The 25,008-nt window shown below is 51.3% G+C and overlaps 1 protein-coding gene across 2 annotated transcripts in view; it reads right to left on the minus strand.

The window, feature by feature from the left end:
• PCSK7 (proprotein convertase subtilisin/kexin type 7) overlaps positions 1-25,008 on the minus strand; it is a 56,430-nt gene that overhangs the window by 7,827 nt on the left and 23,595 nt on the right. For both annotated transcript variants that reach the window (XM_073321063.1, XM_073321065.1), the window contains exons 9-13: positions 15,279-15,446; positions 13,844-13,951; positions 8,895-8,997; positions 1,436-1,592; positions 401-495 (exon numbers count right to left, since the gene is read on the minus strand). In XM_073321063.1, the coding sequence (XP_073177164.1) occupies positions 401-495; positions 1,436-1,592; positions 8,895-8,997; positions 13,844-13,951; positions 15,279-15,446 (631 nt within the window). The remainder of the gene's footprint in view (positions 1-400; positions 496-1,435; positions 1,593-8,894; positions 8,998-13,843; positions 13,952-15,278; positions 15,447-25,008) is intronic.

Raw genomic sequence — 25,008 nt, forward strand, 5'->3', positions numbered from 1 at the left:
CTGCAGGGCAGGAATGAGCTGATGGCCTGCACAGGATTGGGACGGCAGGGAGGGCTAAGGATGAGATTTGGGATTGAGGTGCAGGCTGCAGAGGGCTGAATATCAGGGGTGCTGTGGGGGAGGAGAGAGGAGCGGGGAAGAAGAAGCTGTAGAAGACCAGCTAATATACCACCTGCCTGGATTACATCCAGCCCTGGGGCCTGCACTCCCCACCTGTCCTGCAGGAAGGGAATGGGCCTTTCCCCCCAGGAACTCAGCAGCAGTCAATGGATTCACCTTGCAGGGCAGGAGGAGACTGCAGGCTCTGGGACTGGGCAAGGACCTGACACACAAAAGAGTCAGAAACGAAAGTCGACAACAGGCCCAGGACCATTTGTTTCCCAGAGAGGGAGGGACTTACCGACATCCCGGATGATGAGTCTGTACATGCCCTGAGCTTCCTCCCCCCAGCACCGCACCGTGGAGAAGGTCCAGTCAGCAAAGCCATTGGGATCTCTGCAAGAGGGAGGAGAAAAATACCCCATAAGGAACAAACACGCCACTGGGCGCTTTGTGTCTGGGCGTCAGGTCTGCAAACAGATTCTGTCCCAACGAGACGGCCGGGAGGTCAGGAGCTGGCAGCCAAGGCGTCCCTGGCCTCAGTCCAGAGCGTATTGCGTGAGCCAACAGGCACGAGCGTGGAGATTCTACTCACAGGCCAGGCGTGTTCTGGGCACTGCCCTGTGAGCTTCCCCACTCTACCTTGGATGGTGAGAGAGGGACACTGGCCGGTACCAGCTCAACCCAGCTGAGCGGGGCCAGCCAGTGCTGCCTGCCTACCTGTGCTGCTTTCTCTGAGGCCGGCCCTGTTCACTGGGGACACAGAGCCCAGAGAGAGCTCATGTCAAGGGTGGTGCTGAGAACTGGCCAGGAACCTGGGAGCTGTACCTAATTAACACCCTCCCACTCCCTGCACTGCCCCCGAGAGATGGACAGAAATGGCTCTGTCTAGATTCACCTGCAGCGGATTCGCTGGGCTCTGGGGGGCTTGGAGTGGAGCTCTCCATGGCCAGCAGGTCTGTGTTAATACAGGGCAGGAGCAGGCTAGGAGTCAATTAGGGAGATCCTGGGAAATTCCCCCTCCCCACCCGTGGAGCAAAAGCAGTATGTTGGACTTCTAGATGCTGGGACTGGAAAGGGCCATGGGGCTCACATAGGGACAGAAGCTCCTGAGCTAATAAAGTGCTATCCTTGTACTACCTGCATGGCTTTCAACTACCCCCTTTCTCTCCAACGACCCACATGGAAATGCCCTTGCTGCACATGGTCCACCCAGCCCCCTCTTTCACCTCCAGACCCACAGACTTTATAGCACCTGGGAAGTCACCCATCACTGCCCCCCAAGCCCATCCCACCCCTTCCTGTGGCCCCCCCAGCAGAGTTCTGCGCTGCTTACGAGTCCAGGCTCCTGGTGGTCCCAATCTTGGACACCATGCCACTGGGGCAGAGGAGTTTGATTTCCAGGTTGCCACGGCGAGGGTGGGTTATGGTGACGGTCACTGCCACGTGCTCCAAGGTCTTCATGCCAGACAAGGTGAGGTCGGCTGCTGTGACTGGTAACGAATAAAGACGTGTAGGTGTCAGCAGGCTGGTTAATGGGACACACACACAATCAGCGCTCCACACTCCCCCCAGACCGCCCCACGCTGCATTGGCACAATGGAGTGACACGTGGGAAAGACACATGCTGGACACCTCTCACCCGGACTCTCTGCCAAGTGCCAGAGAATTCCGGGTGCTCTGGGCACCAAGCTCTGGAATCAGTGTCTCAACTTCCCACGGACTGATCCGTTTTCATTGTTAACAGCCCCTTGCCACCCATGTCAGCTGTGGGAAAACAGCCAGGCCTGGGAAAGGGTTCTCAGTCCCCTCCCACCATCAGGGGAAGGGGGCTGTACACCCAGCTCCGTAGCTTGCGGTCCTTGCGGTCCTTCAGTGGTGACTACGCTGCCTTTTCACGCCTGGCTTGTGTGGCTTGAGCTGTGGGCGCTCCAGTGGGAATTTCTCATACCACCTGAATGCAGTGCTTGTCTTCCCACCAACGCAGGAAGTTTGTCCTAAACAGATACACAGGTGGTACCTGGTCAGAGCTTCCCTCCAGCGTTAGGAGTTTTTGCAGATGCGCTTTGTTCCCAAAGACAAATCCTTCCTCTGCACAATTTTGCAAAGCAGAATAACTGGATTTAGCAGAGGACAGTCCTTGCTTACAGACAGCCCCCTAACCTGAAACAAATACTCACCAGCAACCACACACCACACAACAGAACCACTCACCCAGGAACCTATCCTTGCAACAAAGCCTGTTGCCAACTGTGCCCACATATCTATTCAGGGGACACCATCACAGGGCCTAATCACATCAGCCACACTATCAGAGGCTTGTTCACCTGCACATCTACCAATGTGATATATGCCATCATGTGCCAGCAATGCCCCTCTGCCATGTACATTGGCCAAACTGGACGGTCTCTATGTAAAAGAATAAATGGACACAAATCAGACGTCAAGAATTATAACATTCAAAAACCAGTCGCAGAACACTTCAATCTCTCTGGTCACTCGATTACAGACCTAAAAGTGGCAATTCTTCAACAAAAAAAACTTCAAAACCAGATTCCAATGAGAGACTGCTGAATTGGAATTAATTTGCAAACTGGATACAATTAAGTTAGACTTGAATAAAGACTGGGAGTGGATGGGTCATTACACAAAGTAAAACTATTCCCACCCCACTGTTCCTCAGATGTTCTTGTCAACTGCTGGAAATGGCCCACCTTGATTATCACTACAAAAGGTTCCCCCCCCCACCCCTCTCCCGCCCCGCTCTCCTGCTGGTAATAGCTCACCTTACCTGATCACTGTCGTCACAGTGTGTATGGGAATACCCATTGTTTCACGTTCTGTGTATATAAATCTCCCCACTGTATTTTCCACTGAATGCATCTGATGAAGTGATCTGTAGCTCATGAAAGCTTAGGCTCAAATAAATGGGTTAGTCTCTAAGGTGCCCCAAGTCCTCCTGTTCTTTCTATGGATTTAGCAGAGTGACTCCTGCTGAGCTCTGGCTACTATATACAGCAAAGGCAGGAAACGGCAGATTTGAAAGAAGAGTTGGGAGAGGGCTTTTGTGGTGCCGGATAACTGCTGAAGAAAGTAGTGGCAGCAACTAACAGAAATGTTGTACCCAAAAGAACGGAGGCTTCTCTGATATCCCATAACGTGTCAGCTGCTCCTGCAAAGCCCAGGAGATGGCCTGAGTTGGATCTATGCTCTTCTCCCTCCGAAACAGTCCGTGTGCCTGTGCTGTGAAGTTAGTAGGGCTGCGTGTGCCACTGTGATGGTCATGCCATGACAAGATGCTTCCTTGCATCTTCTTACAGTCAGAGGTGCTGAAAGCTCAGCTCACCTAACCTTGCAGTCAAAGCGAAATGCTGCATGTCACAAGCTCCCAGCCCTGGCTGCATGCTGAATGCTCCAGCCCTTCTCCACAGGGATTCAAATGCCCTGTCCCTAGGTACACCGTGACACACTCTGCCTTTGGAACAGATGGGTTGAATTCAAGGTGACAGACAGGCCAGTTTACCACAAAAATTCCACATAGTCCTGACTCAGGGACTGCAAATTCCAGAGCAGGGAGAGGAGGAAGCTGATGTCAAGGTTTAGGGCTGCAAGAAGAACCCTTCCATCTTCAGCAACTGCAATAATAATCCTTTGCCCCTTGCTGGTGCCTTTCGCCCGAGGATCTTCAAGCCCTTTGCAAACATCAGTGAACTATGCCTCACAACCTCCCTGTCAGCTAGAGGCATCTTTATTTCCAATAAAGCTTGGGAACCAGAAGCATGGGGAGGGTAAATGACTTGCCTAAAGTGGCAAGTGAGTGAGCATCGAAGCTGAGAGTAGAACCCAGGAGTCCGGACGCCCAGTCCACAGTTCCAACCACTAGTCAATACTGCCTCCCCAGAGGAGCTACCAACGAGAAACTGTAATCAGCTAGAGAGTTTGACAGCAGCAGATTTCAACCAGAGTTAAGGGTGGCTAACAGAGTCGAGGGAATAATTGATCAGTTTGGGGGCCAAACCGAAAAAATCCAAACCCAATTCTGGTTCATTTTGAAGCAAAACTGAATTTTGAAGCAAAACTTTCGCTTTTCTCACTGAAAGAAAAAAAACATTTCATTTTGCATCCAAAAACACCTCCGATGAAATGAAAACAAAACACCACCAGACCCTGAGAAGAAATGAATTATTTTCAGGTTTTCGTTGTGTTTCCTTTTCAGGTGTTTTTCATCCTTTTTTGTTGTTTATTTTTAAATAAATATAGTTAAATTTCAAAACAAAACATCCCAATGTTCCATTTTGAAAGGGTTGAAATGAACCAGTTTGACTTTTTCGAGAGAGAGAATCGATTTTTTCCAGCCACAATTCATGGCTGGAAACCATGTCGGAGGACATTTCAATCTCTCTGGTCACACAATTACAGACATGAAGGTCGCTATCTTACAACAAAAAAACTTCAAATCCAGACTCCAGCGAGAAACTGCTGAATTGGAATTCATTTGCAAATTGGATACTATTAATTTAGGCTTAAATAGAGACTGGGAGTGGCTAAGTCATTATGCAAGGTAGCCTATTTCCCCTTGTTTTTTCCTCCCCCCTCCCCCCCGAAGTTCTGGTTAAACTTGGATTTATGCTGGAAATGGCCCACCTTGATTATCATACACATTGTAGGGAGAGTGGTCAGTTTGGATGGGCTAGCACCAGCAGGAGAGTGAGTTTGTGTGGGGGCGGGAGGGGTGAGAAGACCTGGATTTGTGCTGGAAATGGCCCACCTTGATTATCGTGCACATTGTGGGGAGAGTGGTTGCTTTGGATGGGCTGTTACCAGCAGGAGAGTGAGTTTGTGTGTGTGTGTTTTGGGGGTGTGTGTGTGTGTGTGTGAGAACCTGGATTTGTGCTGGAAATGGCCCACCTTGATTTTCATACACATTGTAAGGAGAGTGGTCACTTTGGATAAGCTATTACCAGCTAGAGAGTGGGTTTGTGTGTGTGTGGGGGGGGAGAAAACCTGGATTTGTGCTGGAAATGGCCCACCTTGATGATCATACACATTGTAAAGAGAAGGAGGACTTGTGGCACCTTAGAGACTAACCAATTTATTTGAGCATAAGCTTTCGTGAGCTACAGCTCACTTCATCAGATGCAAAGATGAGAAAACCTGGATTTGTGCTGGAAATGGCCCAACTTGATTATCATACACATTGTAAGGAGAGTGATCACTTTAGATAAGCTATTACCTGCAGGAGAGTGGGGTGGGAGGAGGTATAGTTTCATGGTCTCTGTGTATATAATGTCTTCTGCAGTTTCCACAGTATGCATCCGATGAAGTGAGCTGTAGCTCACGAAAGCTCATGCTCAAATAAATGGGTTAGTCTCTAAGGTGCCACAAGTACTCCTTTTCTTTTGGCGAATACAGACTAACACGACTGTTACTCTGAAAAAAATTCATGAATGGTTTCAGTGCCCCCTCCATGCATTTTTTGGCAAATTTACTATTTGCCAAACCATGTGGCCAGCTCTAGCTTCGAGAACCACCCCAGCCAGGAAGCAGGAGGGCAGCATCTGCCTCCTTAGCCCCTTCCCGAGCTACAGGACCAGTGGGTGCATTAAGGACTCTCCTTGGCTGCTTTCACACACGGCTTCCTTAGCAATGCAGGCCTCTCACGTGTACGGTGACTAGGAGGTCAGTTCTGTGGTACTAGTTTCAGTCTCCATTTGTGCCTGTGCTGAAGAGTTAAGGCTCCGGGGGAGTCCCCAGGGCACCTGGGCGGAATGCAGAGCATGCATTCCTTCGGACATACTTCGCCCAAGTCTCTCTCTTCTGGCATTTCCCAGCATCTTGTTTGCTGCTGCACTTTCAACTTAGAATTCCTTTTAGGGCAACGCTCTCAGAGCTGCCAGAGCTCCCTTATTTTTCTCTCCTAACCATGATCTTTAAGGGTCTTACAGATTGAGAACAAACCTGACTCCATTAACAAAAAACAACCCTGTCTCCTGTTTGCCAGGATCAGGGATAGTTTCTCTCTTGCGGTTTTACAAGGTCTCTCCAGGGGCTGCCCCGACACTCATGTTTTCCTGGACTGGGCAGCCAGGTCTCTGCGTGTCATGTTGGTGTGTGAATTCAGTGCTCAGAAAGGACATGGGACGGACTCTTCCCCCCCACCCCCAGAGCTGGCACAAATTAACCAGGCAAGCTTCTGCCAAGGTGCCTCAGGCCTGGCCTGGAGAGACCCCCATGGGCCAGGGCTGGGGCAGAAGGGAGAGTTGCGATGGGGACACCTGTCTACTGGCAAATCCACTGATGCTTCAAAGTCATTTCAGGGAGACCTTCGAATAGCGGGTCACGGCCAACCCAGGCTTTCATGCTGGGCTCTGTCAAACTGCAAGCAGCCGTGAAAACCATTCAGATGAGCTTCTCTGCCCACTGCCCCATGACCCATCCTGTGCCAAGCAGTTAGTGCCCAGGACTTGGAGACTGGAGGCCCCCTTGACGGGGAGGTCACCCTTTGTGTGACCATGGGGGAAATCATTCAGTCAGCTTGCGCCTCACCAGGGCCTGATACAGTGGGTTCAAAGCAGGGGGCTCCCTGCCCGCCAGAGGGTGAGAGTGGAAGCCAGAGGCAGCACCAGGATTCAAAGCTGTCTGGCAGGTCAGTTGCTCGGCAGTGCCTGTAATAGGGGCTCCCCCTGTCCCTACTTCAGGGACCAGCAGGCACTGGAAATGGACAAGGAAGGCTGCTCCTCTGTGCCCTGCCGCTCCCACCTGGCTCATGAATGGGATGAACTCCCGGGATCAGTGGGCGAGCCAAGGGTTTAAGCGCACATTCGCCCCCTGCTGGAGAGTCTGGGGAGCCATGGCTAACGCCAGTCATTTCAGTGGGTGCAGAAGGAATTTCCCATCATGCATGAAGGCAAAACACAATGAAAGGGGATGGTGGCCGGTGAGCAGGAAAGCAAGACCAGACTAAAACACAGCAGCACATCTGGCCAGTGAGCCCGTGGCAAGGGGGCTCCTGGTATGGGAAGGAAAACAAGCCCCGCAACCCCGGGCTGCACCACATTGGCTCAACTTTACTTCTAGGCCTCTCCTTCCCACTAGTAGCAGCACTGGAGAAGGGCCTTGTTTATGTTGACAGAGGGCAGCCAAGTCAGGAGCTGCAACATTACCTAAAATGGTCAAAGGCAACTGAACAGGTCTGGCCGCATCCCAGCCCCCGCCGTGCTGGGCCCTGCCGTAAGAGCTTGCTAATGCCTGTCTGCCTTTCCAAAGACATCAATTTATTAAACTAATCCTACGCAGGGGATAGGGGAGGGGGAGGAAGCAGCTCAACAAACAAAAGCAGCAGCAGTCTCAAAAAGAAAGGAAAGAATCAGGCTTCTTGGGATACTTAACTCTTTCATAGTCAATCTAAAATTCCTGGGCTTGTGCGAGGCCAATCTGTCCCTCCCATCCCCGGGACAGGCTTCTGCTCTGGCACCATCTCCAGCCTCTCAGCACTGCATCCCTGTCCCTGCATCCCTCCCACGGTGCAGCGTCCAGCAGGGGAGAACTCGGTCTGCTTTGGTTTCAACCCCACAGATGTTGCATGAGCGAACACCCAGCAAGAGATCCTGCCTCCCCCATTTCTCCAGGGTTCCCTGTTTCATCCTGCTCTCGTCTCCAGTTGGATGGGCGAGAAGGAGCCCTACTGCTTATTAGCACCCTTCAGAAACAAACAGCACAGCAGACAATGAGGGGATCCTGGATCCTCAGTGGCATGACACCACCACCAGGAGATCCCAGCACTGGCTGCCTGCACAGAACCACACACTGGGATGGGCAGTCCCTAGATTGGCAGCTGCTGCCTAGGGCAGGGGCAGATCTGGCTGGAGGTCTCCGAAGGCCACGTTCTGACCAGCATGATGCAGGCACATTTACTTTAGCCCTGGCTTCCTTTCTCCTCGGCTCAGCTACCCCTGCTCTGGCAGCATCCCTGCAGAATTTACCCCGCTGGGACCTGAGATCCTGGAAATGGCTGGCTGCAGCCTGGGTTTGTCCCAAGCTCCCCTGACAGCTCACCCTGATCAGTTCTTCCCTGGCCATGCCGGAGCCCTCTAGTGACGCGGGGCACTCTCATCCTGCCAGCAAGTATCGCTCCAGCCCCTGGGCACCCACACAGACCTTGCTCATCACAACGCTACCCCTTAACAGGGCAGCTCCCAACACTGCTATTTCACTGTGAGAAACACCCTGCCTGTGGGGTGAGAGCCTTACCCCAGAACAGCTTTCCTATCTTCCCCACGGCATCATCTCCAGCTCCTTTCCCAGCACCGCTGAAAACTGATCCCTGCTGCTCCCTCAATCTCCCCGCTATGGGCCTTCGCCCCCGCATGCTCCGATTTCGTCACCGGACGATGTTCTCTCTGCACAGTCACACTGCCTGCTGCCCTCTGTTACACTCTAGGAGCCCTCTGCCCAGGCAGATGCTTTGGGTGGTTTATTAGGTGAATTCAGCGCAGGTGAAAGGCAGAGGACTGACAGTCCAGGAGACACGGCGAGCCCTGCACATACACCCCAGCCCCTGGGCCCCAGCCCCGCCGTGCTGTGGTACACCGCTGAGGAGAGCTGGGTCTCTAGGGCCCGTTCTCAGCTCACACCGGCCAGCAGGCAGAGGCGAGAGCAACTTTTGGTTGCCAGCACCCAGCTGTTGATTTGAGCTGGTGACCTGGAGGTCTACAAGGCCTTGTACTCCTCTGTGTGGACGCAGGTTGCCTGAGAGACAAGGACGGGGCCCCATAGAGGGGGCATGGTGTGCTTACCATTCCAGGTGACTTCCAATGCCTGAGGGACCTGGGGGACGGTCCTGCCCTCTTTTAGAACAGGGCTGATGTACGACGCTAAGTATGGGACAGATTCCCAGATCTGTAGAAGGAGAGACAGGGGAAGAGTTGGCATCCTGAAGCATCCGAATCCTCCCCAGACCCTTGCTCTCCCTAGCCATTAACACATAAGCCTTTAAGTACGAGTCTCTCCATGGCTGGGCTCGTCAACAATGGATCTATTGCAGGCGTTCATGGACGGGGGTGTTAAGTATTTAGAAACAGCTCAGTAAGCCACTGCAGCACGTTGGTGCGGGAACCTAAGTCTGGGGCCTTTCCTGGGGATGCTGGGAGAAGTGGGGGGGTTAGGAAGCTGTCGAGGCATGTTAGGGGAGAAAAGGCGGCCAGCTGACTGTACTGAAGAACAGAAGGAACACAGATTCATCCGTTAGAGCAGGCGATTGGGAGCCTGGACTCCCAGGTTCCATTTTCAGCCCAGGCCCCAACACGCCGAGTGACCAGGGGCACGTCCCCTGGCTCACGCCTCAGCCTGCTGGGCTAGGAAGAGGGGAACCAGCAGGGGCGGCCCAGAAACATAGGTGCTTTGCCTGTGAGGGTGTTTCCAGGGGAAGTGAAATTTGCTCAGTCACTGAAGCAGCCTGGCCCTTGACTAAGGCAGCCGGGTCCTGGATTTCCAGGGCTCTGCTCGGGCAGCAGAACAAGATTTTTGGCACCTACCCAGGGACACCTAAATACCCTCTCTGAGCACGACAGGGAGAGAGACAAGCCTGAGAACACTAACATGAGAGAATCCACTGAGTACGGTACTCTGGGGGAGGTGTGATTCTGGCAAACCACGGACACCTTGTGCCCCCTCTAGGGTGGGGCTGGCTGAGCGCTCTTGTTTTTGTACATGCTACTGAGTGGGTGACTGACGAGGAAACGGAGGTGAAGGGATTTGCCCAAGGTCTCACAGCAAGTTAGTTCCAGAACAGGGAATAGAACCCGGCCCCTGCTTTAAGCACTCCCCTTCCACTGCCACACACACAAACAATCAAGGACTGCAGCTCTTGGAGACCTGCAGTTGCCTCGAGAATGCCGGGTTCCCCTGCCATTTGGCGATGTCCTGCCATGTCACAAAGCTTGGTGCCCAAAGAGAAGGTGCGACAGCCTCATCCTGCTGCGCACTGCCAACAACCCGCCCCCCAGAGCCGTGAATCACACCCGACGGCTTCCATAAACAAGCCTCTTGCCTGTGGCTATATATAGAGCTCTGAAAGAGGGGCAGGTTTGCACTACTTGCCTAAGGACTCATGACTTCATCCCCAAAGCAGCCGTATAGTGAGGCGGTGCAGCAGGAATCCTTGTAGTTTGACCCCAAAGTCAACGTATCACTTACCCTACAAGGAAGGCCACAGTCTTGTCCTCTTTATGCAACTGATCTTTGGAGTCTCTGAGAGAGGCAGACTTGGATAAGGCTCAGCAGAGCAGACATTTAAAGTGCAGCTCTGCTCTGAACAGCATGTCTGTGTGCGAGGGGGTCTGTGTTTACTGGTCTCTGTGATCTCTACTCAAATTTTTCTGACAATGTTTCTTTTTTTATTATTTTATTGTCTTAAACCGCCAGTGCTGCTGTCTCCCCCTGGGATCTGAGTGTCAAGCTTGGCACTTTTCTTCTCAAGCATTACAGATGCTGCACTGGAACTGAGTGAATAATTCTGTTGCTGAAACACGAGTCAGACTAGAATCCAACTCCCACGCCCTGGGCTGGGCTAGTTCTGCAGGGCCAATGGGAGCAAAATGCATGGAAACTCATTCTACACATCGAAATCACAGAAATGTAGGACTGGGAGGGACCTCGATAGGTCATCTAGTCCAGCCCTCTGCACTCAGGCAGGACTAAGTATTATTTAGACCATCCCTGACAGGTGTTTGTCTAACCTGTTCCGAAAAACCTCCGATGACAGAGATTCTACAATCTCCCCTGGGAATTTGTTCCAGTGTTTAACTATCCTGACAGTTAGGAAGTTTTTCCTTTGCTGCAATTTAACCCCATTACTACTTCTCCTGACCTCAGTGGATAAGCACAATTTATCACCCTCCTCTTTATAACAACCTTTCACATACCTGAAGACAGTTATTGTGTCCCCCACCTCAGTCATAGCTTCTCCAGATTAAACAAACCCCATTTTATTCAATTTATCCCCCATAGCTCATGTTTTCTAGACTGTTAATCATTTTTGCTCTTCTCTGGACTTTCTCCAGTTTGTTCACATCTTTCCTGAAGTGTGGGGCCCAGAATAGGATACAGTCCTTCAGTTGAGGCCTAATCAATGAGTAGACCGGAAGAATTACTCTCATACCTTGCTTGCAACACTCCTGATAATACATCTGTTATGGGGCCTTGAGTGGCAGGGCAGCCTAGTAGCTAGATTGTTAAGGGCTGGAGTGGGAGACCTGCCCTCCTTTCCCTCAGGTCTTAGATCAGAATCCATGGCCACTCACACCCCTAGACAGGGGAGACAGATCTTGCTCCCAGCTGGGGGGGCCTCAGGACCTGTTGTCTGAGCTGCTCCCTATGTAAGTTCTTTAGTTTGGGGCATGGCCCTGCTAGTCTCCCCACAGTTGGGGCTTGGCGGTAGACTCCCCTTGGCAGGGGAAACTCTTACTTGCTTCCAGTGGATGTGCTGGCAGGCAGATTGCATCTGTGCCTTCAGGCAGAGACGCAGAGAGCTCCTGCCTCTTCGCCAGTCATCCCCTAACTGAGCCAGGCTCCCTTCTTGTCTCCTCCCTCCAGGCCTGGCATTGGCTTCAGGTATAAGAGGGGGGAGGGGGCAGGGCAGGGCTAGCTGACCCCACAGGTGTTCTTTAACCCCTGCTGTGTCTGGCAGACGCCTCTCTGCTCCTTCACAACATCCCAGAACGATGTTTGCTTTTTTTGCAACAATATTACATTGTTGACTCATATTTCATTTGTGAGCCACTATAACCCCCAGATCCTGTTCTACAGTACTCCTTCCTAGGCAGTCATTTCCCATTTTGTGTTTGTGCAATTGATTGTTCTCTCCTCAGAGTAAAACTTGCATTTCTCCTTATTGAATTTATTTCAGACTATTTCTCCAGTTTGCCAAGATCATTTTGAATTCTAATCCCTTCCCACAAGCAGGGCCGGCTCCAGGCACCAGCGAAGGAAGCAGGTGCCAGGGGTGGCCAATAGAAAGGGGTGGCATTCTGTTCGTGACTGGGGCAGCATGTCTGCATCTTCGGCGGCAGGCCCTGCTTCTTCTTTTTTCTTTTTTTTTCTTTGCTGCTTGGGGCGGCAAAAAAGCTGGGGCCGGCACTGCCTACAAGGCACTTGCAACCCCTCCCAGCTTGGTATTGTCCACAAACTTTATAAGTGTGCTCTCTATGCCATTATCCAAATCATTTAGGAAGATATTGAAAAGAAACAGACTGAGGAGATCCCTGCGGGACTCCACTCGATATGCCCTTTCAGCTGTACTGTGAACCACTGATAACGACGCCAATGCTGTGAACCACTGATAACGACGACGTAGGGTTTTCCAGCCAGTTGTGCACACACTGTATAGTAGGTTGTCTGGGCTCTATTTCCCTTGTCTGCAAGACAGATAGCTCAGTGGTTTGAGCATTGGCCTGCTAAACCCAGGGTTGTGAGTTCAATCCTTGAGGGGGCCATTTAGGGATTTGGGGCAAAAATTGGGGATTGGTCCTGCTTTGAGCAGGGGGTTGGACTAGATGACCTCCTGAGGTCCCTTCCAACCCTGATATTCTATGATTCGATATCACAATGGCCAGCTCTAACCCAGACTGTGCACAGGGAGCCGACCTGCTGAGGAAGCAGGGACCACTTCTACATTGGCACTTTTTTCCCCATTACTGCAATTTACCAGTAAAAATACACAGCTTTTGTGAAAGTAGAATTAATTATATTGAAATTATAATTCATTAAAGAAATGCTGCTTGAAAGATTTGTTGAAATATAGTTGTCAGGAAGAGAAACATTAAGGAGTGTGAGACAATGGGTCCTCAAACTAATTAACTTAGAGCTCCTACTGAGCTAGGAGATTGGTAAACGTTAGTATGCAAATAAGCTATGTATGTATATTTGTCAGTTTCTGCTTCCTTTTGTCTCCTGTGTTGGATTGGCTTTGGCTTGTCTGTATAAATGGGTTGGCTTGAGCTTTTTGCAGAAGGCTCACATATATCTGGGTGCATTGGCAAAGCGCTTTGCTAATAAACAGAGTGGTCTGACAAATTCAGTGAGTCTTGAATCTGACTTTGACACTTTCATATAGGGTTTTCCATCCACAGACGGTACAAAATGGGACAGCGGGAGAAAACTGAGGTACAGAGAGGGCAAGTGACTTGCCCAAGGTCAGTAGCAGAGCCAGAACTAGAACCCAGGTCTCCTGACTGCCAGTCCTGAGCCCTGTTGCACTGGACCATACCAGAGTGGCTACATGAGTCTCTGTTAGAGAAGCTTTGCCCTGCTGAGGGAAACACTTCATACACACCTTCAGCAAAGGACTTCACAGCTCCCCACAAAACGACAGGACCTTCCTGTCTCAAGAGAGCCCCGAGGACGCCCATGCTCGCTCAGAGGGGAAGGCCACGGAGAGTGAGAGGTTTGGGAGGTGGGAGTTGATCTCAGGCTGTCCTGAGGCTGAGGAGTGCTGGCCCAGGCCCATGGCTGTCTATTGTAGCCTCTGCCCTTGTCTCTTGTACACAGGATGGCCTGGCCACAGCGCTGCCAGCCGGGCAGCGCCCACAGTAACGGGCACTATGGAAACACCTAGGCCAGGCCACCAGGAGCCGGAGACGGGGAAGAAGCTGTTGCTAGGCTGGATTTGACACAGGTGCAGGGCGTGTCTGGGGGAGCCCATGGGGTTGCCTGTCAGATGGGCCTGACGCCAGCAGCCATGAGTTACCTTGGCAGCGTTGACAAGTCTCCAAGCGCTTAGCAAGCCGAAGCCGTGCTCGTGGCTGTGGCTGAAGCCCGCCAGGTTAGTGTCCCAGTTGGTGCGACGATCTTCGTACTGAAAAGGAACCAGAGGGAGCCACATTGGCTGGAGCGACTCGGCTGTGGGGGACACACCTGCCTCTTGCAGGGCGAGCTAACGTCCAGCTACGCAAAGACAAGGGTCGCAAGGACTGGGGGAACTGGGGAAGCACCCTCCTATCCTTGCTGCACACATACCTATGGGCCCTACCTTGCAAATGCAGACCTAAGCCGCCCTCTGGAACGTGGGGGAACCTGGCTGCATCTGCCTAACCAGCAGATTTTGCAGAAGAGACTCAGAAGTGAATGGTAACAGCAACAAAGCCAACTCTGGCTCTGCCATGGGGTCTGATTAGAAAGGACAGCTCGCCCTTTGTTTAAACTGAGTCCCAACCGAGCCAGGATTCCTAGCTCTTCAAAAGAAAAACAAACAGCGCAAAAGACAAAAATGCCTCTGCTCTGAAATATCCCAGCCGGTCCCTTCCTCCCTCCCTGCCCAGACTGCAGCCCCGGGAAAGTCTAAAGGCCAGTTTCAAAGGAATAAATACAATCACTTAAATCAGCGCGAGTTGGGGCAGATCAGATCTGGGTCCCATTACTTACCAGGGTTGAGCGCTTTGGCAGCGGTTGTCTCCAACTGTGGAAAAAGTTACCCTGCGCCAAAGCAAGTTTTATCTCACTGTGTCACAGAAACTGCAGGACACACACACACCAAGTACAACAGAAACCCTGACTGCTGGCCAACCCCTGATGCCTCTTTCAGATTCACTATCTACTCATTGCTTCTGCAGTCAAACTCCCCCTGAAGTCAGTGGGAGCTGTACCTGAATAAGAACCGAGCAAGCAGTAACGTTTGCAAAAGGAGCTCTTCCCACTCTTTCTGTCTCCGAGACTCAGAATTCCTTGACTGCATCGGACGAATCAGGCCTTTCTGCTTTCGCATTGCGAAGCACTTTAGGGGCCATTGCAAAAACTCCAGCGGGTGTATCATCTCGACCCCGCCACCCCCACCCTACTCCACCCCGGCTCATGTACTATCCAAGCGCAGGCTCATCCTGGATACCTCTGAAGATTTGCATCCTGGCAGATTCAGGAATGCATTGAACAAATACTCCATTTATCACGGTGACAGCAGAGAATACCGTCTGCCTCGGGCACATTCCTGGTGAGAACAAGGGGCGAGGGGAAAAGCCATCCATCCACTGGGGTCAAGGAAAAGGAGAGATTGATAGCGGGTGAGCTCACTCTTCAAGCCCATCCAGCGTGCACTGGCGCCAAGAGGGGCCAAGGAGAGAAAGCCGAGGGGCTGGAGGTTCTGCGCAGCTGGAACTAGGGGGGACATCTCGAAGGAGCTCTTTTCTCACCTTGGTGGCTGTGAAGACAATGATGTGCTGGACATCTCGCCAGGTGAGACACGGTCGCACTTGGAGCATCAAGGCAATCATGCCGGCTGCCAGGGGGGCAGCAGCTGAAGTCCCTGTGTGACCCTCGGTGCATCCTGTGCCTTTCTCCATATTCCAGTCTGTTGTCACCTTGAAAGAAAGAGCCAAAGAGACGTCTCCGGTCAGATGCAGCCTTCAGAGTGCTAGAGCTTTTAGGACGCGTGAGCCACCGTGCACACCGGTCTGTGCACGCAGGAATCACTCTCACATCCCTGGCTCGCTCTCCAGTCAGGTTACAGCACCGGCCGATGGAGGCTACACCTTGCTTGTAACACATCCAATAAAAAAAGCCCTGGGTACAGACTGGGCCCAGCGAATGCTCCTGACCATTTGCCCAACGCTCAAGCTGAACCTCAGCCAAGCAACTAGGGAAGACAAATCATCACTTGGGGGCTTTTTCAGATGATGTTTCGTCTTAACGCACCCCCTAGTCCCAGCCAGGGAATAGGCCTAACCCTGCGAGAAGCCACATTTCCAGCCCAGGGTTTCAAAGGAGCAGACAGAGGTTTGGGTGCCGACCTGAACGTTTACCCACTGCTCACACAGACAAGGGCTCCCAGGACACTTCCTGGACAGGCCTGCAGAACTGAGCCCTCCTCTGCTTTCGCCACAGCCAAGATAGCTCCTTGTCTCCCACGGGCAAGATGAGATAAAAGGGACCATGAGGTACAGTTGGAAATGGAGAGGAAGGGCTCAGAGGTTGGGGGAACCAACTTCAAGGCCACAGGGGCCTGGTCTGACAAGGAGCCGCATCACTGAGAAGCAGAAGGGGTGCAGCCATTCCGAGGGCTGTTCTTCCACTGGGCCTGTCTACCCATTTATGGCACTTGTCTGGCTCCCATCACCACAGTGAGCACCTCAGTCTTTAATGTATTTATCCTCTGAGCAACCCTGGGCAGCAGAGCCGGGTGACCATCCCCATGTTACAGCTGGGGCACCGAGAGGCTAAGGGATTTGCCCAAGGTCACACAGGAAGACCGTGGCAAAGCAGGGAATGGAACTGGGGGCTCCCAAATCCTAGGTTAGTGCCTGAATCACTGGAACAGGCTTCCTCTCTGTGGTCTATCCCTCCACTACAGTCCCCCAAAATAACCCATCTACCCCCATGGCTGCTTCACAGGCATGCTTGCGGGGGACTGGGTTATCGTTTGTTTGTCATAGTGCTCATAGACTGGGATTTTCAAAGGAGCCCAAATCCCACTGATTTTCAATGGGAACAGGACTGCTAACTCCCCAAGGACTCTGAGCAACCCAGCCATGTAGTGCAAGGTGCTGTACACCTAGAAAGCAAGGCCGGTGCTATCATTTAATAGATTCATAGATCCCGAGGCCAGACGGCACCATTGTGATCACCTTGTCTGACCCCCAGTATCACACAGCCCAGAGACCAGCCTCACAAGGGCCTAAAAATTGAAAAACCCCAATCCCGATTTAAAAACTGCCAGTGATGGAGAATCCATCACAACTTTGTTCCAGTGGTTAATTACTCTGTGTTATCAATTTACACTTTATTTCCAGGCTGAATTGGTCTAGCTTCAACTTCCAGCCATTGGATCATGTTCTACCATTCTCTGCTAGACTGAAGAGCCCATTATTCAGTATTTGTTCCCCACGTAGTTACTTATAGACTGTGCTCATGTCGCCCATTAACTTCCTCCGGTTTGCACACTAAGGACTGCAAACTCCCATCCACCCTACAAGTCCTTCGACTGGGGTGAGACGTCTGCCCTAAAAAGGAAGGGATGGGCTAATTACTACAGCAATTACCAAGCACATTTTGCCCGTAGCTAGCATATTACCCCCTGCCCTCTCAGATAACCAGCCTAGCCATGCATTCCAGCCTAAACGCTCAGTCCTCCCCCGCCCCGCCCAGGGTGATCAGAAGCGTGAAACTGACTGGAAAGCATGTGAGTGGGGAGAAGTGGGGAGCGGTTGTACAAAGGAACGTCAGAGTGGGAATCAGAGCATGAAAGCCCGGCCAGAAGGTAACGTTGGCACATGTGCCACTAACCCAACCAGCTGGGCATCTCCTCACAGGAGCTTTGCACAGCATCTGAACAATGCAGCGGCTCTCCTGCAGGAAGGGCACTGTTTAAAGGGGGACGGACACGGATACACACACACAGATGAGGGCTTCAGATAGTTTTGTTTGGAGTCACTTCCCGTTTCACACACACCTTATGGCTTTTGGCACTAGAATAAATCATGATGCTTTGCACTTGTACAGCGGCTGCTTGAGAATCTCCAAGCACTTCACCAAGATGGGTAAATACAGTCCTCATTTTAAGCTTGTGGAAACAGGTATGGGGAGGTGACGGGACTTAGCTATGCTGTTTCAGCTCCAGAGCTCAGATTAGAAGCCAGGAGCCCTGACTCCTGCCCCATGCAAACACTGGTAGTGACAAAAGTGTAAAAAAATGGCCAAAGGGCTCCCTGCCCTTAACACTCCCCTCACTGCAGATTGTGTCTCCCTCCCCAGTGCACTTGGGCCAGAATTCTCAAGTGTGTCCAGTGACTGGGTGCCCCACCTGGGACAACTGGGTGCCCAACTGAGACACTAAATGACTCAGACCTTCCAGTGTCTGGCCTCCAATTTCTCAGCTCGGGCACGCAAAAGAAGTGGCTACTTTTGCAAATGCAGTCCCCACGGCTGTTTGGCTCACTATTAACTCCAGGCAGGCTGGGGTGTGATCCGTTCACCACCCTACCGTCTCCCCTGGAACAGCCACAGGAAGGCACCAGCGACCTCCTCTCCGGACGCCTGTGGAATTCGCAGCACACAGGGACTCTTTTGTTCTTTGTGGTTGCTGAGCCCACGCCAAGCTGCAGCCAGGCAGGCCAAGCTGCCGGAAGGTTTGTCATTCTCACTCGCAGCCAGAAATGGAACAACAACAAAGGAGCAGGATTTAGTAACGGGAAAGTCTGGAAACATTTCCCTGGGAGTTCACAGTCAAACCACTGGATTAAGCAGAAAAGCAGCCACAGACGGTCTGGGCAAGGCCACACTAGGTTGTTGTGCTGCACACAATGGCTCTGGTGGTAGGGAGATGGAAGGGGCAACTGGCTCAGGAAAGGATTGACCAGGACAAAGAGTATGGCCGCTGTAGGGATTAACCTTCAGGAGGTTAGACAAGCAAACTTTGACTAGTGGGACATTGCACCTCCCCACCATCTTCTGTCTCAGGGAGCCCTTTACAAAGGTCACTGACTTAACTCAGCCCTGGAGAGGAGAGTGAATGGCCCAAAATGTCACAGAGGGAGTGAGCAGCAGAGCTGGGAGTGGGACCCTGACATCCTGGCTCAGTTCCAGGCCCTCTTTGCTTCGTTTCCCCTGGGGATAGGAGTCAGCACTCCCAGGGGGAAGGACTCTTGCGGTCTGAGGTAGAGCATTTAGAGGGTTCAGATTAGAGAGCTTAGTGGAGGTTTCTGGCTGGGTGCCACTGGGCCTTACCAATGTGCAGAGTGTCACACCCATACCCAGATCTGCAGTGCCCGGCAGCTGCCATGTAGGGGCTCAAGAGCTTCTGTATTTGTGATGAATAAATTCCAAGAAGGCAAGACTCCAGACTAGCATATTCTGGGGAGACCACAGCACTGGGCTGGCACTTACCATAGCCAAGCTGCAGCCTTGTAATTCCACGCATAGCCTGGTGCGCATGCTCCTAAACACAGGCTCTTGTGTTTATTCTTGGGATTGCTTTCCACCCCATGCTGAGCTCCCTGGGGCTCTCCAGCCAGGGGAAGGCAGCTTTCACTGCTCTCTAAGTGGCCAGGGCAGGTGCTGAGCCGTAGTGACAGAGTCCTGGAGCAGATGGCTGATGGCGCCTGCCCGTGAAGGTACGTACAGCGTAGATGCAGGAGGACACCGTGCTCCTGCAATGACACCACAGGCAGCTTTGCCGTGGGCACCCGAAGCACAGTTGTTTCAGCAGCCCTAAACTGAGGGCTGGGGCATGAGGATTGCAGGAGATGTCTGCCCAGCACTTTGACCAAGCGCAGAGCACCCCCGCCCCGCCCCGTGCTACACACAAACAGGAGAGTGCAGCGTTGCAGCTGCTGGCCCACAAAGGGCTTGCCTGGCTTATGGCAGGGATGGAGTCACACGGGTCACACAACAAGATGAAGTGAGCTGCAGCTCACGAAAGCTTATGCTCAAATACATTGGTTAGTCTCTAAGGTGCCACAAGTACTCCTTTTCTCTTTGCGGATACAGACTAATATGGCTGCTACTGTGAAAAAAGTTCTGCTCTGGTTTTTTAGCTGCCCAGGACCAGATTGCTCCATTGCTCCAAGCCACCTTCCAGCTCTCAACCCTACAAGCTCTGCCCAAAATAACCCACCTACCCCCATGGCAGCTTGACAGGCATGCTCGCCTCTCAACCCTCCTGCTCTGCCCTGCCCTGCTCCCGCAGCTCCTTTTCCTGCTGGGGACCATGCTGAACACCCCTCACTCCCCCAGTCAAGAGCTGCTAATGGTTTTTGACTCAGCAGTTCAGTTCTCCAAACCCAGAAAGCTGAGTCTCCCCCAGGGTGCAGCGGGACGGCTATTTCCCCCCTGGCTGCCAGGCGGGATTTCCCACGGCTCCGTTGCCCAGGTTAAGGGGGACTGGCTTTTCATAGACTTCCCAGCAGCTTACGCCGGAAGTACCAAACCCTGGTAAGCCCCCATTTGCCGCCCTTCCACTTCCTGTGAACTCAGCAAAGGCCTCGGCTGAGGCTCGGCAGCACTCGTCATTACCATGTGGTCACCACCCAGCCAACCTGGCGCCCTCCTGCACTGAGTCTTCACGTGGGACACAGGGAGCTTCTCCCCCATCCAGCTCACCCTATTCTTCCCGGGAAGCGCTTAGTGGCCAGTTTGGCTCAGCTTTTCGGCCACCATATCCTGCAGCCACAGAACTTAAAACTTGCAGGAGTTACCTTTGCCACGGAGCCTCCCTCTCCTGGAGGCTGAGTGCAGACACCAGCCATCTCCTGCCCCAACCATGCCCGTCTCTTTGTAAGACTATCAGCCATGGATTCCTGCCAGCTGAAGCAAGGGGCTGGTCTAGCACTGCTCCAAGGAGGGTGCTGGGGTCAATTAAGCCCTGCACAGAAGCTTCGATAGAGTTAATGCTTCCCCTGCTAAAATTAAACTGATGCTATTTCTTTTTGAAACACAAAGTAAGAGACAGGCCCAGCTGCAGAGACTGGTGCACTGAGGGCCGTTATTCCATCTGGAAGTGAGTTAAGATAAACAGAATTAAGGCCACTTTAATTCTGAATAAGAATTAATCCACACAGGGGTTCAATGCAGTTTAACTAATCTACTTTAAATTCACACCTTTAGTTAATTTGGATTAACTTTCCTGAGTGTCCAGTGTGGACAAAACCCTAGCTACCTAAATGCAGCTATCAGTCAGGAGAGAGGTAAAAGCAGTCAGAGCTTGGTAGAAAATAAAACTGCCAGGCCAAGTTCTGCTTTTTTGGATAGAGCAGAGTGTAATTCCAGATTAGCTCCACTGAAGGCGACAGATTTGTTCTGGCTTTACCCTGGTGTGTAACCAAGCAAAATTTGGCCTTTGTAAGAGGTATCTTAGATAAGATGCAAGTAAACAAGGGAGCCTTAGAAAATTCACTTGAGAAGGCTCCAAATGGTGCATCATTCTGTCCTCCATTATGCCATAAAATCAGCCAATTAAAGCTTGGTTATGGTCAAAGCACAGGGCAAGCTGGCATAAACATTTGTCCCTCTCCGCTCACAGTGAGATATAACTGCATCCTCCATTGCCAAGAACTGGACTTTCTTTGTTGACTTTTATGTTCCACTCCAAAGCATTTTGTCTGCTGCTAACAGCTGCAATTTGTACTGAGATACTGTATGTTCTACAAAAAAATTTATACAAAAAATACAGCGAGCACCACAAACGTCAGTCAGAGATGCAGTTCATGCCAGAGACCAGATTAAATTCTTCCCATTAACGGAAATGGCAGAACATTTATAGTCTGAAAAATAGATGGCTGTCAAAACCATTAACTCCAATACTATTAAAGGACAATTAAAAGGCACAAAGAGGAGAGAATATTCTCTGTAGACGGGGGTATATTTAATATGCCCCTATGTAACAGAGACACAGGTTTATTGGAGTAGTGGTCATGTTACTGTAAAAAGAGAGGACAGATCGACATCATGTGTAATTCCTCGGCTGTGACAGGCCGCCAATTCAGACCCTTTGATGGAAGCGTAGTGCCTGTTTTATCATCATACGAGGCCATTCTTTAAGGAGAAAGGGCATGTCAGACTTTTTAAAGTTAGCTCACAGACCTCAGGTTTGGAGGAAGCTGGACATAAAAATGAAAACTACAACACACTCCAAGATGAAAAGTATAGCAGAGTCCCTAATTGACAAGCGTTTCTTTTTCTCTAGCACCAGTGGTTTTCAAGCCAGTGTGAATTAATTCAAGTTATTCTTTAAAGGAAAACTTAAGCTCCATTATAGATTTTATTTCTTTTGTAGCACCCTGAGTCTAACCATTTTCTTAGATGGGGATGTGGCCTTTTCTAGTTCGGAAACACTGATTCTTTGCACTAGCCCCTGGGGTTTTCAGAGATGAAATGATCCAAGCTTTCTCAGGCTCATTTACTTTTCAGCATACAAACTGAGTGGCTAGTTAACTTGTACTCTCATCACGGTCTCTTTCATTGTTACATTTTCCTGGACTCCCCCCCCCCCAAGTTCCCCATTTCCATTTGGGGACCCTGTCATTCCCCCTAATTGCTCCAATTAGTTATCAAAGTCTGGTTTACAAAGCAAAGATCCGGTTACAGATCCAGAGCTACAGATCTGGCTCTTTTGGAGAGTTCTCGTTTGTAGAACTACTGCCAAACCTGAGCAATGGAAAATTGCCAGATGTATTTAGAACTTGGTCGTTTCTTCGGAGGAGCCAGGAACAGCACATACGCATCATGAACAGAAGAGAACTAGAGCTATGGGGGAGAGAGAAAGGGTAACTGACATGCCCCTCTTCCATGTATGCTAGTGGAAACACTCTGAGATTTCCCAAGGCTCGTCTCCAGGGTAATCTCTCCCCTCCCACTTGCTTGTATTTAAAAAGAGCGGCAGCCCATAAAAACAAACTACTGTGGCTGCTGAATGTTAGTTGTTTGGAAATAACACAGCCAAGCAGGCCTAAAGGAAGTGCCAGTAGCATTAGGAGAAGCCTGTTCCCACTGGAAGCCAAGCAAACTGTCTGCCTCCTGCCTCCATAGCAGGATCTATGAACTCCATCTATTTGATTCTGTTCTATAGAAAAGCTATTGCAATCCCTAGCATCGTCGAAGACGTACCCAGCAGTGTGTGTTCCCACTAGACAAATCACTGTTTGGTTCTCTTACTCCCTGCTGTGGGAAGGTGGCTCAGAGATAGCCCATGAAGGACAGAAGACCAGCATCTGTTAGGTTTGCACTGCCTGGTTTTTCCACACGAACAGAGAATGGGGATTTTGTTTTACTCTCCAGCATACAGAGCTGGGCCAAAGCTCACACCAGCATCAGGAATGCTCAGAGGGTTGTTTAGACAAGCTAGCACTGTCTAGAGGTTTAATCTTTGGCTCTATTGAAAAGCTTGGGAGGGAGTGTGGAGGACAAGCTTGGGGTGAGGGACTGCCTGTGATACGCAGGCACATGGCTAGAATCTGCCACTTACACAGAAGTGCATGAGGAAGAGCCGTTACCTGCATTGCTTGATTTAAAGGTGGTATCATGTCTCACCAGACTCAGCACTGCCACTGGAAATGTACTGAGCTGCCCTGCCCTTTCTTTCCAATAAGATGCCCTGCTGGTGCCTGGGAAGCTGTGCTTCCGACAGCTCACATGGCACAAAACACAGAGGGTGCGGTTTCCACGGACCCGACGTAGCTCTGCTGGGAGAGACGAGGTCGTGGGCAATGCACGGGTGCACTTTGGGATGAGGCTGCTATGACAAAATTGTTGGAGGTACAAAACGTTCTCCATGTGCCACATTACAAGACCGCACGGCCAACTGCTAGGCCCGGGAATCAATCACACACATCATGCCTATGCTGGTAGCTCCTGCTATGTGCTGGGCACTGGGAACTGTCTGAAAAGATAAGCAACAGAAGGGGTCAGAAGGGGACATGTTCCTGTTACAAATTTCAGCTGAGTCTTTCCCCAGTAATATGGCTCAGGCAGAAGTTCCCCTGAGCTATGGCCCTCGACAGACGACTGAGAGGAAGCACAAGGCACATTCGAACGGGGCCCAGAAATACTCAGAGAGGAAGGAAATCTGCTTCCCAGCTGTCATGGAGCAGGCACAGCTAGAGCTGGTTAAAGAAGAGGGCCCCTCTCGCTGCCAAGATTTCCCACTCTCGGCCTCCTGGGACGAGAAGAAAGCACCGACCCCAGTGCCGTTTGACTACTGAGCACTGACACAAATTAAACAACTACCTGCAAACAGTAAAATGCTGCAAGAGCTCTAGCTGTTGCCTAGCTGAATGGGAGAGAGAACGTAGTACTCCTGCCAGTGTGGTCAAAAGCCAGGCTTCCCCAGCTCAGAACACCAGAGACTCTGCCCAGATCCGCAGGCCTGGAGGCAGATGCTTGCCTTCCTTGGTGATGCATGCAGAGGACGTGCACCTGTTGCTTGGAGCTGGTTAACTTTGCAGACCTCTTTCCACCCTGAGCCGGTAAGGGCAACAGTCTGAGACTGCACCAGGCTGGCAAGACTCAAGGATGCTCTGGTCTCAAACTGGGAACATACTGGGCCAGATCCTGAGCTGGTGGAAATTGGCACAAATTCACTGGCACTATGCTGGGGATCTGGTGCCCCAGCTTTCGCACTGCACCAAAAGCCGGGACACATGTTTGGCCCAGGGAAGCAGGATAGTGCAGTGACAAGTCATTTCTGACAAAAAAGGAAAAGTCGACAAAATATTCCCCAAACAGCCGGGGGTTAAGCATGCCCAACTCGGGAAGGAGAGGCAGCCAATCAGCTAAACGACCCAACCCGAGTAACAGCTACCACATGTTCATTCAACCCTGGTCTACACTAGGACTTCAGGTCGAATTTAGCAGCGTTAAATCGATGTAAACCTGCACCCGTCCACACGATGAAGCCCTTTATTTCGACTTAAAGGGCTCTTAAAATCGATTTCCTTACTCCACCCCTAACAAGTGGGTTAGCGCTTAAATCAGCCTTGCCGGGTCGAATTTGGGGTACTGTGGACACAATTCGACGGTATTGGCTCCATTGTGACTGCTCTGGACAGCACTCTCAACTCAGATGCACGATTGTTTGCCGTTGCTCTGACGCAGGGAGGGGCGACTGACGACACGGCTTACAGGGTTGGCTTACAGGGAGTTAAAATCAACAAAGGGGGTGGCTTTACATCAAGGAGTATTTCAGGCAGGACTTCACAGAGGGTTCCAATAAGAAATGGTGCACCTAAGTTATTGTTCTTATTGGAACAAGGAGGTTAGTCTGGCCTCTGATTGATACATGGCTAGATTTACCTCGCTGCACCTTCTCTGTGAGTGACTGCAGTGTGACCTAGAGGAATGAGTCCCCTAGACGGGGGGCGAGGGGGTTTGCAAATGAGTACAAAACAAATCTTGTCTATTTCTTGTTTTGATCCACTCCATCTATCTTTTACA

The sequence above is a fragment of the Lepidochelys kempii genome, chromosome 22, assembly GCF_965140265.1.
Source record: "Lepidochelys kempii isolate rLepKem1 chromosome 22, rLepKem1.hap2, whole genome shotgun sequence".
Taxonomy (NCBI): Eukaryota; Metazoa; Chordata; order Testudines; family Cheloniidae; genus Lepidochelys; species Lepidochelys kempii.